General features: G+C 45.2%; 1 protein-coding gene across 1 annotated transcript; it reads right to left on the bottom strand.

Annotated features, from left to right (window-relative positions):
* Positions 1 to 4,403: 4,403 nt before the first annotated feature.
* On the bottom strand, positions 4,404 to 14,258 carry LOC124695684 (probable polyamine transporter At3g13620). The gene is made up of 2 exons (XM_047228508.1): positions 13,349 to 14,258; positions 4,404 to 4,978 (listed from the first exon to the last, which is right to left on the bottom strand). Exons 1-2 carry the CDS (start codon positions 14,250 to 14,252, stop codon positions 4,404 to 4,406), a joined length of 1,479 nt encoding a protein of 492 aa, XP_047084464.1. The 5' UTR covers positions 14,253 to 14,258.
* Positions 14,259 to 17,822: the final 3,564 nt, after the last annotated feature.

Raw genomic sequence — 17,822 nt, 5'->3', positions numbered from 1 at the left:
GTTGACGTGGGAGTTGAAAATCTTTGTGATGTAACTTTTCTTCGTTCCCCGGCAACGGCGCCTGATGGCGTGTATTTCACACGTTCGTTGGGCAACCCCAAGAGGAAGGTATGATGCGCACAGCAGCAAGTTTTCCCTCAGAAAGAAACCAAGGTTTATCGAACCAGGAGGAGCCAAGAAGCACGTTGAAGGTTGATGGCGGCGGGATGTAGTGCGGCGCAACACCGGGGATTCCGGCGCCAACGTGGAACCCGCACAACACAACCAAAGTACTTTGCCCCAACGAAACGGTGAGGTTGTCAATCTCACCGGCTTGCTGTAACAAAGGATTAACCGTATTGTGTGGAAGATGATTGTTTGCGGAGAAAATAGTAGAAACAAGTATTGCAGCAGATTTGTATTTCAAGTATTAAAGAATGGACCGGGGTCCACAGTTCACTAGAGGTGTCTCTCCCATAAGATAAAAGCATGTTGGGTGAACAAATTACAGTCGGGCAATTGACAAATAGAGAGGGCATAACAATGCACATACATGACATGATAAGTATAGTGAGATTTAATTGGGCATTACGACAAAGTACATAGACCGCCATCCAACTGCATCTATGCCTAAAAAGTCCACCTTCAGGTTATCATCCGAACCCCTCCGATATTAAGTTGCTAACAACAGCACAATTGCATTAAGTATGGTGCGTAATGTAATCAACAACTACATCCTCGGACATAGCGCCAATGTTTTATCCCTAGTGGCAACAAGCACAACACAACCTTAGAACTTTTCGTCACTCGTCCCGGTGTCAATGCAGGCATGAACCCACTATCGAGCATAAATACTCCCTCTTGGAGTTAAAAGTAAAAACTTGGCCAGAGCCTCTACTAGAAACGGAGAGCATGCAGGATCATAAACAACACATGTATAATAACTTGATAATTAACATGACATGGTATTCTCTATCCATCGGATCCCGACAAACACAACATATAGAATTACAGATAGATGATCTTGATCATGTTAGGCAGCTCACAAGATCCAACAATGAAGCACAATGAGGAGAAGACAACCATCTAGCTACTGCTATGGACCCATAGTCCAGGGGTGAACTACTCACTCATCACTCCGGAGGCGACCATGGCGGTGTAGAGTCCTCCGGGAGATGATTCCCTCTCCGGCAGGGTGCCGGAGGCGATCTCCTGGATCCCCCGAGATGGGATCGGCGGCGGCGGCGTCTCGATGAAGGTTTTCCGTATCGTGGCTCTCGGTACTGGGGGTTTCGTCACGGAGGCTTTAAGTAGGCGGAAGGGCAAGCCAAGAGGCGGCACGGGGGCCCCACACCATCGGCCGGCGCGGCCAGGGGTGGGGCCGCGCCGCCCTAGGGTTTGGCCACCCTGTGGCCCCTCTTCGTCTCGTCTTCGGACTTCCGGAAGCTTCGTGAGAAAATAGGCCCCCGGGCTTTGATTTCGTCCAATTCCGAGAATATTTCCTTACTAGGATTTCTGAAACCAAAAACAGCAGAAAACAAGAATCGGCACTTCGGCATCTTGTTAATAGGTTAGTTCCAGAAAATGCACGAATATGACATAAAGTGTGCATAAAACATGTAGGTATCATCAATAATATGGCATAGAACATAAGAAATTATCGATACGTCGGAGACGTATCAGCCCCCAGATCGACCATGTGGTGGTAAACAGAACCAAGAGTAACTAAATCCCGCAGCAAGTTGATTTAAAAAAGGAATAGAGAAATTAGATCTTCCATTCTCCAATAAGGCTACAAAATCTAATTTATGTTCCCTAATTTCCTCTTTAACAAACAAATGCTTAGCGGTATCTCCAAAACCACCAGGATTCCAATTCATTCCTTTTAGATTCTGCATTATGAAAACTATTTTTTAATTGTTCTCCTAGTACTTTTACGAATATTATTTGTATCATATGTTTTTCTCACCCTAGTCTTCTTTTCCTTAACTACCGTCTTTAGATGTTCCAAATGATCATCTAAGTCCAGTGGAATGCCATCATCCTCAATTAAATCTTCACAAAGGGTAAAAACTTTAGACATCAGAAGAGTCGAAGGATCTTCCTCCTTATTCACATTCTCATCCATATTATTTTGCAAAATTGTTAACATTCGTTCCTCTTCTAACAACTTAACTCTTTTAATAGATTTTACTACCTCCCCTTTAGATTGACCTAAGGATATACCCAAACGTTCCGCCTTATGAATAATTTCAGAATCAGGTATATTAACAATAGAAAAATTAAGAGGCAAAGACTTACCTGCACTAGAATAAACATCCATCAACTGTGCATTCATTATTGCCTTCTCCATCTGAGGCATATCCACACTAGGCTGGCAACCCAGGCTAGCACAAGTCCTCACACCTAACGAGGTCTTAGGAATTCCCCCAAAAGCAATAACCTCCTCCATAGTAGGACGAACTAAAATATTTTCAGATGGACATTCTATTAGAGATAAACAAACAGTAAATTTTGCAGTCATTGGACAGGTCCATGAATTAACTGAAGACTTACCAACAAACATTGGAGAGGAGGCAATCCCCCACCGAGTCCTGAAGGCCCATGTTAGCAAGATCCCCCCTTGCAGGTAACAACACCTTATCTGTAGTACCTCTTTTAGACTGTTCCAGTGAACCAACCAAAATAGGTTCCAAACCCAAACCTGCATTATAATGATCATCTTCATTATATAAAGGGTCGAAAGTAAATTCTAAATTACATTGCTGAAAATCCCCCATATCAACAACATTTCTATTTTTTTTATCATTTGGAACTGAGGTAATACCCTTGCCCACGCCATTGTCATGCACAACGAATCCCTCTGACACAGCAGCTGCAACCACACCTGGAGCATCAATGCCAATCATTGGCAATGATTGGCACCGGCCACCATGCCCTGTCCTGGCCCGCCTGCGCCAGCCGTCCGGATCATCTACGGCACGGGCGAGACAGCCCTGGCCGGCGAGCGCTCGTCTGCCTCAGAAGATCTCGCGCCAGCCGCTCGCCTGCACATGGCGCTCCCTGGTGGCCGCCCGCTGCTGCCTGGCTATCACACGCATGTGACCCAGCCACAGGCGACGGTGCGGCAGAGGGGACCTGCAGGCCTGCAGCGGCTGTCGGCCAGCATGCAGCGGCTGTCGGCCAGCATGCAGCGGCTTCCCATTGGCTGCATGCTGCGCCAGCTGATCAGCGGGCAGCACCTGCCTAATGGCAGGATGCCGTCCCACCTCCCGGGCACCGACTGCACCAGATCCCGAGGCTGATCCTCTGGACAGCGAATCTGCATGAAAATCTGAGCCAACTTCGTCTCTTAGTGCAACAAAATCAACATGAGATAATGAATTGTAAAAATGTTCTTTTTCATGCATTTTCCCAATCTGAATAGCATCTAAATTACACAATTGCTCTTGCATTCCATCAACTCCATTATGCATACTCGAAGCATCTTGTTCATTATCTTTGGATGCCGCGTCCATATCATTTTCTTTGTTGTCAATGTCCATCTCATGACCACCTCCATTCTTCCCGTCTCCATGATTTGCACCATCATTTCCATCAAAACCATTATTTGCATCCACCATGTTAACTTCTTGAGACTGATCCTCGATTTCCACTTCAAAATGGAGTTTTAAAAACCCCCTCCTGATAAATATGTCACTACCTGCTGGGATAAGTCTATGATCAAGACATCCAATCTTGGTTCTGAGCATTTTATTTTTACGAGTATAAAACATATCCACATCGAGTATCTTTCCAAATAAAGTTTCTACTCCCCATAAGGATAGGTAATCCGATCTAATATCCGATGGCAAACCTGAAACTCGAACCCAGACCTCTGGTAGCATGTACAGAGGCTCCTCCACTGATGACCAGAAGTCAAAAGCCAAACAAGAATCCCTGTCAGTACAGATATAAGTGCCAAAATTCTTCAATCTCTGTACCTCTTGCTTACTATCTTGCTTACTAGGGAGCTTAACTCTGAATATATTTTCCTTGAGATGAAAGACTTCCCAGTTAAACTTCTCAGATGGTACAATCGACCGTATATATGTGGAGCGTATCTGGGTGTTTGATCTGCATTGCTTATAAAAGTTGAAGAAACTGAGCACCATCCAGGACACAATACGCTAGCGGCTAGCCTGGCATGTTCTTAAGTTGAAGGCCAACATATATATACACAGCTATACACAGCTTCAATACTATTTAGAGACTTGGAATTGTGTTTACTAGCTCCAAATCAACCTCACCTGATCTGACGTACTGATCACCAAAAGTTCTAGTTCGGTCCACGAAAATCAGAAGAAATTCCAGTGCAACAACTACATGGGACATGCCAACTCCTGAACCAATCGATAATACAGTATTTCTCTTCCCGGCCGGATTCAGACTGTCTCTCCAGCATCGGCCTCCCGATAGTCGGCAGCAACAACCGCGTTGCTGAACCTGAGAAGCTTCTTGGCCTTGCACACCCTCATGGCGCCGTGCCACCCGACGCCGAGCGCCGTCAGCCCCGCGGCCAGGGCGAACACCCTCCACCCGGCCACGACGCACACGTAGGCCAGGAACGCCGACGGCACGGCGCACATGGCCACCAGCGCCGGCAGCGGCAGCGGCACGCGGTAGGGGCGCTTCAGCTCCGGGTGCTTGGCGCGGAGCCAGAGGAAGGAGGCGAACTCCAGCAGCGTGCCGAGGCTGTACAGGAAGTTGGCGGTGGCGACCACGTCGTCGAAGCCGAGGAAGGAGACGGCAATCGTCACGGCCGTCGACGCAACGATGGCGACCCACGGGGTACCGGTGCCTGCGGCGCGGCGAGCGAAGAGCGCCGGGAGGAGGCCCAGGTCCGCCATGCCCAGGAGCTGGAACGCGCCGCTGCTCATCTGGGCCTCGAACATGCCGATGGACGAGATCACCGCGCCGGCACCCGTCCAGTACTTGAGCCAGCGACCCCCGATGATGCCTGTTTCGACACAGCAAATTTCACTTTTTCTGTCGGGAAATGAACTGCATTGTAATCTGGCTTGCATATTTTTTTTTTTCCAAGCGATCCACCTCTCAGGGGATCGATTTTTCATTACCAAGAAATCTACATCTACACTACTTAAAAAGGAGGAACATGTTCCTTATTCTGCCAATACGTCAAAACCCTTCGTCGTCAAACCCGTTCCGCACACGCGTACCTCCCGTTCTCGTCGTCCCGCTTCGTCAATTTTGTCGCCTTTATGGGCCTGGCCCAATTTCACAGACTCCTTTCTTTCTCCCCCTCCTCACGACCAAACAACGAACAGAATCACATCACATCTAGGTTATCGTTTCTTTGTCGGTCCATCTCCGGCAGGCGGCGCCGCGTGCCTCCTTCGGCTGGAGTAAAGGAACCACCGTCTTGCCGGCAGGGGCGCTACCCGTGGCGAGTTGGTTCAGCACACACGAGGTTCTGCATAGTGGTGTGAGATGCAGGGCGCGCGGTACCTCGAGGTTATGGAAGCTCGTCCCCACGGTACTCACCTCAGCCCGCCCCTTCCTTCTCAAGCAGGACTTCGCTGCCGACCGCCTCCATTGGATTCATCACCCGACAGTCTGGAGGTAAGTCCCAAACCATGGAACCAGAGAGACGGAAAATTTCTTGGAACGGAGACCAACAGATTAGTTATGGTGATGTTCCTGTTCTGTGCTAGATTAATTTCAAATTTTGCTTCATGCTGGAAGAAGTTGTAATCACCAATCTGTACGTGTACACCTGTTTTAAAATCTGTGAATTGACAAAATTGATTGTGACACACCGAGGTTCAAGCACCGCTTTTTAACATGGCAAACTTCAAGTTCTTGTGCTGATTTTGAATATAGCTACAAATCGGATGGAAGATAATTTCGTTTTCTGGCACATTTTCATATTAACATACCATGATTTTTATGCTTAAATTTAAAAATTAGATGGATTTTGCTGCACATTGTCTGTAGAAACTAGACGGTAATTGAGCTTTACATTATCTCTCTACTGCCTTCTCTACAGTTCTGAAGCACTTGTAGGTCAATGTCGTTAGATACTTGCATGTTATTATCAAATGATTTTTCCCTTACCTTTTAGTGAAACTAAATAGACTGTTGGGAGAGGCAATGGTGAGGATACGCTGGTGCACTAGCCATCTTCATCAGGGATAATGACATTAGAGGATTCCTTTCTTAGGATCTTTCAGTACTTGGATAAAGTATAGGGGACCAATATCATGTAGCACAGATACACACCAATTTACTTTTACCTTACTGTATATGACATGGTTCGCTTTCCATCTGTAATAACATCTTTTACTCCTCACCTTTGCAATGTCTTTAATTCCAGTTAGTTGTGGTGAGTTTTTTCAAGTTGTACAAGTACCTAAACCATAAAAAATAGATCTTTTCAGAGTTGAATTTTACTTTGTGGCCCAACCATGTAGATCCGTTTACTGTTTTCATCTTATTATGGTGGTACTGGTTAAGGTCTGGTACAATTAAATGTGCCTCCTTTTTCTTGTTACTGAACTTATTTATGTTTGGTTCTTCAGGGGAAAATGAGAAGAATGATAGAAACTGAATCACCTATAGACGAGGCTTCGCTTGCTAAGCTGGTTCCTGAGGTGGACATGGAATTTGAGAGGAAATATCATATGAATTCTACAATAAATATGCTGGGCATATTGGTTTTAGTGTTCGAAAAAGCACATCACATAAATCTACTGAAAATATTACCAAAGTAAGGACTTTTGTGTGCTCAAGAGAGGGTTACAACAGGGATAAGAATTCATTGGAAGCCAAGAAGCCAAGGTTAGATATAAGAATTGGCTGTCCAGCACGGTTGATTATTAAAATCACACTAGAGTGTAAATATGGAATCACTGATTTTAAAGCAGAGCACAATCATCAGCTGGCCCTCCTTCGACGATGCATATGCTAAGGTCACAGAGGATATTGATGGAACTTCAGTCTGGGGAAACAGAACTGCCAGATGATTCTGTAGTGACACCAACTACAAAAGCAACTGGTGATCTTGTTGTGAGACAAGTTGGTTTCCTTCGAAATATTTCCCTCCTCCCAGCAGATTATAAGAATTATCTCCACTCAAAGCGCATGAATACGATGCAACCTGGCGATGGTGGAGCCATATTGAAATATTTGCAGACTATGCAAATGGATAACCCCTCGTTCTTTTATACCGTGCAGATTGATGAGGATGACAAGCTAACCAACTTTTTTTTTGGCAGATCCAAAATCTAGAAATGACTTCAACTACTTCAGCGATGTGCTCTGTCTAGACACAACATACAAGATAAATGGATATGGCAGGCCATTGGCATTGTTCCTTGGCGCGAATCATCACAGGCAAACAATTATTTTTGGTGCAGCTTTGCTCTATGATGAATCATTTGAGTCGTTTAAGTGGCTGTTAGAGAGTTTTAAGATCGCCATGCATGGGAACCAGCCAGCGGTAGCTTTAATAGATCAATCTATTCAGTTAAGTAGTGCAATGGCTGCAGCCTGGCCAAATACTACTCAACAAGTTTGTGCTTGGCATGTATATCGGAATTATAAATCAAAGTTGTTGTACATGTGAGAAAGCTTCAGTTCCCTTGCCACGTGGATGCTCAAACTTGTCGTATTATGTATTTATTTTTTCAAATGAATATGCAGTTGTTGTACATCTATTGTTGCACCATTTAACTATTCTATACTACCTCATACAGTCATGTTTCTTTTTGGTTTATTAGTGAGACAAAGTAATGCATGTATGCTTATCTAATACAAGTATTATATGCTAAGACCGTAGCGACCATATTTCTGCTCCTACCTACCATTATGATATTTAGTTTTTTTTTTCTTCTGATGCTTATCTGCTCATTGGTTCTTTATTTTTCCTTTGACATTTTACTTGTGGCAAATGTAATGGATTCGAGGTATATTTAGATTGATCGCTTAAATTGGTGTTTCTTTATGTAGATTGATGCTTTCAGAATTATACTAGGAGGGCTGGACGAGGTTTTAGGAAATAGCAGAGGTGCCGTCGAGGACATGAGAGATGAGGTAAACATTCTTCTATGTGTTATCGTGTGGGATTATTTAGACTGTATTGTTAAAACGGAATGGCCCAAAGATGATGTACCGTTGTGCAGGTGATGTAATGTTGTTCTAAGGCTAGCTTGCACTGTTATTGATGATATATGGCAGAATATACAGCAGAAAAAGTGCAAAACAATCCTCACTTTGCATATTATATAATTATGAGATCTCCTTATTTTTGTCACTATTAAGATCTGGATAATATTGTATACTTAAATATCCTCACTTTGCAACAGATGCTGACAGAGAAAGGAGGCCATTTAGTACTCCATGCTTGGGTAGATCAAGAATGTGCAAGGAATCTGGTATCGATGGTCAGACAAGACCAAATGCATTTTGGCAACTCAAATTTGGTAAGTGTACATGGCATATATGGCATTAGCTAACTAACAAGTACTGTACTCCATTTTGCATCTGCCAGGTAGATTTGTTCCTTACAAATACTCCATGCTATTTGTCTCTGCCACGACTAGGGGAGTAAAATGTACTGTTAGTTGACTTAATTTTGGAGATACCACTACATTATACCACATGCTATTTGTCTCTGCCACAGTTAGCGGAGACAATAACTTCAAGCGAAGTCCACATCTCTGAAACTTAGGTACATACTGACCAATAGTATTAGTTGCTTACATTGCCGTTACTACTGCTACTTTCTAATCATAAAAGATACTGAGATCTTTATTTTCTGATGTATTTCTTTTCTTTTGAGATTCCAATAATCCGACCGGCTGCAGTAGTAAACTAATGCCAGCAAACCACTTTTTTCCAAAAATACAAGCAACCTAATCCCTCTTAACTTGCAAATGGGAATGCAGCGTAGTATGAACTTATCCTTGCAAATGGGAGTAGGGAGTAGTTGTTATCTTTCATAGATGCATAACCTTTCAGGAGGCATATAACCTGACCTGTTCTTATTTTGAAAGAATCTAGGTGAGGGGCAAGATAATCAAGGTGTTCTTATTTTGATAGAATTAATACGGTCTTCAGTTCCAAAATTAGACTCTGAACTCTTCAACATGTGCTACTATACTGATGCGTATAAATCAGCCCATGCTGCAGATTATGGTGAAGTATAAGTAAAATCAACAAGTGTTGCAGACCTACCAGCTCAAGACATAGCAGGGGCCCCGCGACAAGAGGCGAGCTCACGCAGCGCGACGCTCTGAGCTCCACCGCGAGGCCAACATGGCTGCGAGGAGCGTTGGGGATGCTGCAGGCGCGGGAGGCCTGCCGGCGCGAAGCTGGAGCCCAAGCGCATGATTCCGCCGGTGCGAGGCTAAGATCGATCGGGGATCGGGGATCCGTTGGCGCGTTTTCGAAATAGGAAGGATGGATATTTAAAAAATGTTTTCAACTAGACTTCCGACACCTAAAACACCTAAAACGTGATGGAGAGAGTAGTATTGTTTAGTTGGTTGTTATGAAAGATTCCACCAACTCAGGATTTTAAGTTTGTTGATGTTTACCAGAAATTTATCATATATCCCCACTTTTATTAATGATGTACTAAGGTGAAGCAGGCGCAAATTAGCCTATATACTTCCTATTGAGTTGCCCCCTAGACTAACCTACGTAGATTTGGTTAGTACGTCACAAAGTTTGACATCACTATTTGATGTTTCATCAGGTTACGTGAGATGGCAAATTTTTAAAGCAACAAGACCAAAGGAGGGTGGAGATGGCAATGCTAAACCAAGGGCAAGTGAAGTGGGTAGAGAGGTGAAGTGGAAGAAGAGGTCGTGAGACATGATATATGCAAAGGAGAAAAAACAGGAGAAAGAGAGTCTCCATAGTGAGTAAATTTTTTCGTTCTCCCGTAGCAACGCACGGGCATTTGTGCTAGTAACGAAAAAACATCAATAGTCCTGCATCGCAGGAGGGGGGGGGGGGGGGGGGCGGCTAATGCTAGCGTTATAGAGTTATTACAGACCAGCCGATAGAATCGGCAGAAATTTTCTATCGAAGCAAAGTAAACCAACAAAAGGACCCTCAGGTCAGCTAGATAGAACACCAGAGATCACATCTATCTTTTTTAACAGCAACCAAAAGCCAGGGATTAGTCAACGAGCATCCAAAGCCGGAGTGGAGAAGAGCATCAGGTCTCTGGCTTGCATATATAGGTTCGATTTGGCCGAACTCGATTCTAGCAAAGTACCGTGCGATTTTTCTTGTTGATAAAAGACATTTTAATATTGCGCGATTATTGGAACCGTGTTATGGTTATTCGAGGAAATAAACCAATGTAAAAAATTGCGCACTCTAAATTACAAGATCAACAATAACAAGAATAGAACTGCATACTTGGCGAATGTAAGCTATGCATACTGTTTGCTTGACTCTGGCCATGGCCCATTGGATATGGCCTCACAACATGTTCCTTCCATGTTGGATGGGCAACACATATGAACATTTTTAATTTTTTAATATGAACATTTTTAAATTTAAATAATTTTGAAATACGAGTATTTTAAATTTGAACAGTTTTAATTTTTGAATAATTTCAGAATTTGAAAAGTTTTGAATTCTGAATAATTTTGAAATTGAACAATTTAAAAAATCTGAAGTTTTCAAAAATTAATCAAAATAAAAACCAGCATAAAACCGGACAACTTGGACAGCGATCAACTAGCGCGTCATAACCTAAGAGCGATTGGTGGTTTAAATGGGCCGACACCACCTTATTCTGGGATAGCTATCCGTGAGGGGGTCCCGGCCTGTCCTAATCATCGCTTAGTGCATGCAGCTCTCGCTCGATTGTGCACTGTTTGCGTTTGGTAGCTCTACCATGTGGCGTGGAAGAAACGATCAGTGCATGCAGCTCTCCGTCGGTCCTATGTTGAGCAGAACGGACGGCTGTAAGCCACCAATCCCGGGTGGCCAACCGATGTGTAGCGGGCCGTCCACAGTAACAACCCTCCGAATCAGCTAAATCTCACGGAACAGTATAGCGGGCAATTGTACATGAATTACACGTACTCTCTCGATCTTATGAAACTTGTATTAAGTTCTCGATAGATCTACATGAGACAGAGGGAGTAGTATGTCTTTGTGGGAAAAAATTTAAATTAATTAATTATTTATAATTTTTTTACGGTGGTGTGAGAACATTCACTATTTTCATTATGCACACGCATGTAAAATAAGGGCAAAAATAGTGTCCATTGTCCTCGCTCATCTGATTAACCATGGAATTTGTCATGAATTCCGCATCCTTTTGAAGCGTGGGAAGCAAAGAGAGTATAGGTTGGTGCAGAACCATACACAAAAGAAACTAGGCTACAAACATAAATAATCGTACTTTTTTTTTTTTGCATAAACTTGTTTGGTATAATAAAGGTAATACTAAGGGGAGGGTACACCATTCGAAAGCAGTGTATGTCTTCTCGGTTAGTATTTTGAGAGAGCAGAACTAAATTAAAAATTGCAATCTTCTATTTTTTAAGACGAAATTAATGTGAAGTTTATCGATCCTTGTTTAAACCGAACAATATTACTTATAGCAAGAAATATAACACATGCCAGTCTCTTTCGATCTGCCCTTATTATCATTGCCAATGATCGGCATTCTGGTGTGTTGGTCCTTTAAAGTCTTAGCACGACGACTTTGTGTATGTCTACTACAGCAAACTTTGCTCGGCCCCGATGATGGAGAGGCAGGGATGGCGGTGCGGCTTCGGCTCGTGCTAGTGTCGGTAGTCATCGCAAGTGATTCGAGCACCTATTCATAATTTTTATTACTACTATTGTCGATGATTATCAATATATCTATGATTTTTTTGTAAAAAAAGAAAACACATGAACGACAACAACGGAGTTGCTGATGTAGATATAAGGCAGACGACGGCTCTGTCTTCTCCACCGGGGAGTCTTCCTCCTCCACCTTACTCCATGTGGATGCCGCCACCGCCCACTCAGACCCCGGGGACACCTATCACCGTCAACAACATGAACATCATCCGGAGCATGAACCTCGGTGAGTCCTCTTGTGCCCAACCCGCTACTTGTACTTGTTCAAGTGTTCAATATGCAAATGCAAATGCAAATGTTCATTCCATCAACCTTATAGATAATTATTCACAAGGCAATGACAATGAGGCCGGCGGAAGCGGAGGAGGACAATAAGGTTGATGGCATGGTCTTGATGGATTTGTGGACATTACACTTGTTATGGATTGTACTTGTACTTGATGTGTGTTGATGTATTTGTGGACATTGCACTTGTACTTGATGTATTTGTGGACATTGCACTTGTTATGCATAAACTATGTGTGCTCGATGTATTTGTGGTGTTGTTCATGTGTTTGGTGATGCTATGGTGAATATATATGTTGTATATGTTATATATATGTGAAATGCAATTTTGAAATGCAAGGATTAAAGAAAAACAGAAAAAATGAAAAAACCAGGGGCCTTTGCCGTGTGTATGCACACGGCAAAGGACATTTGGTCACTTTACCGTGTGCATACACACGGCAAAGGCGCCACGTGGCGCAAGCCTGTAGACCTGGTATGCTGCTCCGGCGTGCCTGGAGGGAGTTTTGCCGTGCGTGGTGGGGCGTGGCCGCACGGCAAAGTGTGGCCGCACGGCAAATTGTTGCCGCACGGCAAAGGGTGGCCGCACGGCAAAGGATCTGCCGCACGGCAAAGAAAAGCCGCACGGCAACGAAGCGCACGCACGGCAACGATAGCTCGCACGGCAAAGCGGCTGCCGCACGGCAACGCAACGCGCGCACGGAAAAGCCCTTTGCCGGGCAAGTTGGTCAGGCGCACGGCAATGTTGTCTTTGCCGTCGGGGACAATGCCGTGCAGACGTTGCCGTGCGTCGACGCACGGCAAAGCCTTTGCCGTGCAAAATAGGCTCTTTGCCGTGCGATCGGTCGCACGGCAACGCCTGTTTCTCCCGTAGTGTCTGTTCCTAATGGTACAAGGTACTACATGCATCTAAAAATCTTGAGGAACACAATATATTGTGGGAACTGTAAATATTTTTGTCAAATATTTTTAACATTTTGAAATATATATTTTTTGGCAGAAATTTTCCAAGAGTATCACTTCTACCAAGAAAGAAATATTAACTTGGGGAACTAAGGAATATGAGCGACAAAAACGGATATGCTGACAGATATACACAAGGCAGACGTTTCTACTCCAATGGATATACAATACAAGGTACGTAGTGTGCTATAATGATCCTGGCTAGCTGATAGTAGTAACGTAAGTGTTTGTACGTATATACCTGCGGCATCGGCCAGGTAGCCGTTCACCCACGCATCCGGCGGTGCGTCCGTGGCGCCGGTCGCCGCCATAAGCGGCAGCAGATAGCTGACGGCGATCAGAACAACCGCCACTGCCAGCGCTCTCGGGAACGTCCGCTCCGGCCGGTCTACCTCGCCGGCCATCGTGCTCGCGCTGTCCCAGTAGTTGAGATTCCAGAACAGGGTGTTGAAGAACATTCTCCAGTCCTTCCTCCCCTTCACCTGCGACGCCCACCGCCGCGGCCGCAGCTTGGGCACCGACATGGCCGTCATCAGCACGAACGGGGCCAGCGAAACTATGCCTAGCGTCACCGCGCCCCACCCGACGATGCTCAGTCCAGCGTAGTTCAAGAAGGAGAGGAACAGCGTCATGCCGATCAACGTGCCCGTGCGCGCTCTGCCGGGCTCCGCGATCACGGGGGCCACGCCGCCGATGTAGTCGGCGACGAGGGCCGGGTAGGCGGCGATGTTGATGACGATGCTGAGGTACTTCCACGTGCCGAGGAGGGAGCCGGCGAGCGGGCCGAAGGCGTGGTCGGCCCAGAGGACAAAGCCGCCGTTGCCCGGGAACGCGGAGGCGAGCTCGGCGGTGACCAGAGACTCCGGGATGCCCCACGCGAAGGGGAAGATGAGGAAGCCGAGCAGCGTGAAGAGCGGCCCCGCCGCGCGGACCGCCTTCTCGGACCCATACGGCCCGCCGGCCACCTCGAAGTAGATCAGGAAGACGAGCGGAATCAGCGTGATCTTGCGGTGGTGGCTGGACGACGTCGCGCCTCCGCCTTGTTGAGCGGTGTAGGCCTGCTGCGGCTGTTTTTCTTGTGGCGATTGTCCATTTTCTTCTTGACTCTGTGATGGCTGTTTGGTCATTAGGATTTCTTGGTTCATGGTGATCTTACTTAGGAGTGTAGAGGAGCAAAAGCCGTAGCTACCATGTCCATCATTCGTGTGGGCATTGTGCTAGTACTATATATATTAATATATAGCTTGAGGTGAAAGAGGACGAAGGGAGTGCGGTCATTAGTTTGGCCTAACTGGTGCTAACTCCCAACGGGCACCAGAGCTGACCTGTGATTCTTACCCATTTCGACTATACTTGCTTGCTGTGCGCTGCGAGCTTCACTAGCGACCGTCATATTTTGTCTCATATACTAGCTCTTTTTGTTCGATTGCTTTCGTCTAGTTTTCACCTAATTCACTAAGTACTTGTTTAAGGCCTGCTGCATGCCATTATTGGCTGACCTTCTCGATCGTCACAAGACAAACTTGGGGGCGGTACTAAGAAAATGAACTCGTTTGCCCTCACGCATATATAAACACACTAAGAGCCTATCCAATTCGTCCGTCACTATTTAGAATGCATTCTTATGCTCGCGATATCTTTGAGTACATGCTGTTATCGAGATTGATGGAAACCGTGGACGAAAGACATATTGGAAGCAGGCATATATAAGGGTGTCATCATATATATATATATATATATATATATATATATATATATATATATATATATATATATAGAGCCCAACTATTCTCGAACCCCCCTTAAGAGGGGTTCTAGAATAGCTATTCTTGAACCCCCTAATCCTACTTAGTTTCTGCTTGCTCCCGAACCGAGCCCACCCGAACTGCCCGATCCATCCGACGCACGCGAGAAAAAAGGACGCCCGCGTCCCCTAGTCCCGAACTACCCACCTGTCTTCTTTCATAATCCCCATCGACGCCGCCCGAACCCAAATCCCGCCTCGCCTTCTTCCCCGGCGCCCCGTGCCCTGCATCCGGCGAGCACCAGCGGCCGCCGCGTACCTCACCTCCTGCATCCCCGCCGCCGCGCCTCCTGGATCCCACCGCCGCGCGCCTCCTGCATCCCCGCCGCGGCGCGCCTCCTGGATCCCGCCGCCGCACGCCTCCTGGATCCCGCCCTGCCACTAGCTGCGCCCCCAGACACGCACACCGACGGCCCGCCCCTTTCCTCCGGCATCAGCTCGTCCCCACTCCCGCCTTCCTCTGGCGCCAGGTCGAGGGCCGCCGGCCTCCCCGGGTCGCCCCAACTCCCGCCTTCCTCCACCGCGAGGTCGAGGCCCGCCGGCCTCCCCGGGTCCGCCGCCACCCCCACCGTCCTCTCCCGGGAGATCAAGCACAGGGGGACGCCTGGGCGCGGGATCGACCTGAGGCACCTTTTCAATGGAATTTCCATGGACGCCTGGGCGCGGGATCGACATGAGGTATGTCAACTTCAGTTTCATTGATCTTTTCATTGGTTGATTCATTGGCTTCAAACAGAAAATAGAAGTTCAGCTTAGTCCACACATGATGTTTACTTGTTTTTGTTATGGAAGTTTGTTTTATCCATTGATTTCGGTTAAAGCACACATAAGAAAGTTCAACACAAAAAACATTGCTGCTATGGATAGACATCTAGAACAACACATGAAGCAAGCAGTCCGCTTCATCGATGAACAGGTAGCTCATCGAAAACACACAAACATGTGCGGATAAAGAACATATCGGATAGCACTTGTCAAGATTATTTTGTTTGTTGGTGGAGTTCGCTTCATCTCGTCGCAGGTGTTCACCTTTTTAAATTGGCAAACATTTGAAAATTCATTCACAAGAAAGAAAAGTTCACATTTTTTTACCACGAAGTTCACTACATCATCTTTGGGGATCGCTGCTGTTAGTTCACAAGATTATATTTTCACATGGGCAAGTTCAGTTTATATGTTTAGGGAGTTCATGTCAGTTTAGATGCACGAAACTTCACTCTGAAACTCTCTGAATATGAAGCGACCTGCGTTGGTACCGCCTGGTGACCACCAGCGCTGCCGCCCTCGGGTGTCTCTTGTTACAGTATTACCGGCAAGCCATCGATATTTAGTTGTGTTTCAAGGGTTAAAGCTACTGTTGTCTGCAAGATTTTGTTTCACAGAGAAAATATGTTCATGTTTGAAGTATTTATATTCCTCAATTGGCATTTTTCTACAAACCTTTGACGTCTGACTTTTCTCTCTTTTACCAAGGTTACTGGGAACCCCTTAACTCAAAGGAAAGATGACACAACTACAGTCTCAGCCCCCTGCTACGTCACGCGTCGCCAGTCCAATTTCGGCGACACTACATGGACAGCATGGGGGAAGTTCGCTTCCATTGTCCCATGTTTCTTCTTAAACAGTGCATCCACAACTGCTAGCTTTGCTTTATCACATGTTCTTTCAAAAAAATCTGGAGTAACTATATGTGTTCGAGAAGTTCACTTTTCCTTGACAGGAAAAACTTACTTTAAAAAATGGGATGATCGAAAATAATTGAACATTACTTAGTTATCCAAAAGAATCCCGAAAGTTAACCTTTCTTTCTCCGAGAAGTTCACCTTTTCTATTAGCATGATACAGTTGATGGAGATGGCCTTGTCTATTAGCCTTTTTCATTAGCGAGTTAGTTTTACCAGTTTTTCGGACATAAAAGTAGTGCAATTCAGACATGGGAGCAAGCCGGCTCAATGTGCAGCCACGCCTCTCCGGGTTTGTGCTGGCCACGATTCTTCTTTTTACATGTTTTTTCATTTTCTCGGCGATGAACTACCCAGCCACTTATCTCGATCGTCTTCCTTGACGCTTCGTAACATCTCCATAGCTCTGATCCACTTCTAGGATGTATACTATGTGTAAAGAGAGTTCAGCTTGGTAATACGGGGAAGTTCACTTTTGGTATTTTGGTCAACCGAACTACTACGGCATCTTTGAATTGCTAGTCGTTGATTGAAACTGCTACTTGTGAATCCATATTATGTGTATGACTCGTATGTGTAGATGGGTGAGCACTAGGACATTCTCCATTTGTCCTGTACTATTTAATCATGGAGTTCAGCTCATATATATTCCCGAAGTTCGCCCTTCATATATACCGAATATCATTTGTGGATTTCCCCTTCGATGCATGAGGGTTGGAGTAATTTGTTTTTCACAACATTGCAACAACGTATTTAAGGTATGAAGCATCCAAGGCGATGAGGTACTGAATGTTAGTAATAAACATGTTGTGCCTATGGTGAAGCAAGAACTTTGTACTGTAAATACCTAGAGGATAAGTGCTGAGCCTAAAAGTGGTCAATGCATGGTATGTCTGAAGATTGTATGCTAACAAAAATGCATCTGATATTCTATACATGAATCATTGTAGTAGTAAGAAAGAAATGGATATGCACTATGAATGACCCATGAGTGACTAGATCCAGTAATTCACTCTTTAAAAAACTCCAGTAGTCGCTATTATGTAAAAACAGTTCATGTAGATGTATGCGTTGATGCGTGACTCGATAAAACAAATAGAATTCACTTTGTGCTTGGAGCAAAGTTCACTTTTACATTGTGTGGAGTTCAGTGTCGTTGTGTCTCTGTTCGGAGCATGCCGGATGAATTTACTTATTTTCATATTTCACTTTGAATGATTGAAGTGAGC

This window comes from Lolium rigidum, chromosome 3 (assembly GCF_022539505.1).
Source record: "Lolium rigidum isolate FL_2022 chromosome 3, APGP_CSIRO_Lrig_0.1, whole genome shotgun sequence".
NCBI lineage: Eukaryota > Viridiplantae > Streptophyta > Magnoliopsida > Poales > Poaceae > Lolium > Lolium rigidum.
The sequence above is the reverse complement of the archived record's forward strand: the minus strand, read 5'-3'. Positions and strand labels throughout refer to the sequence as shown.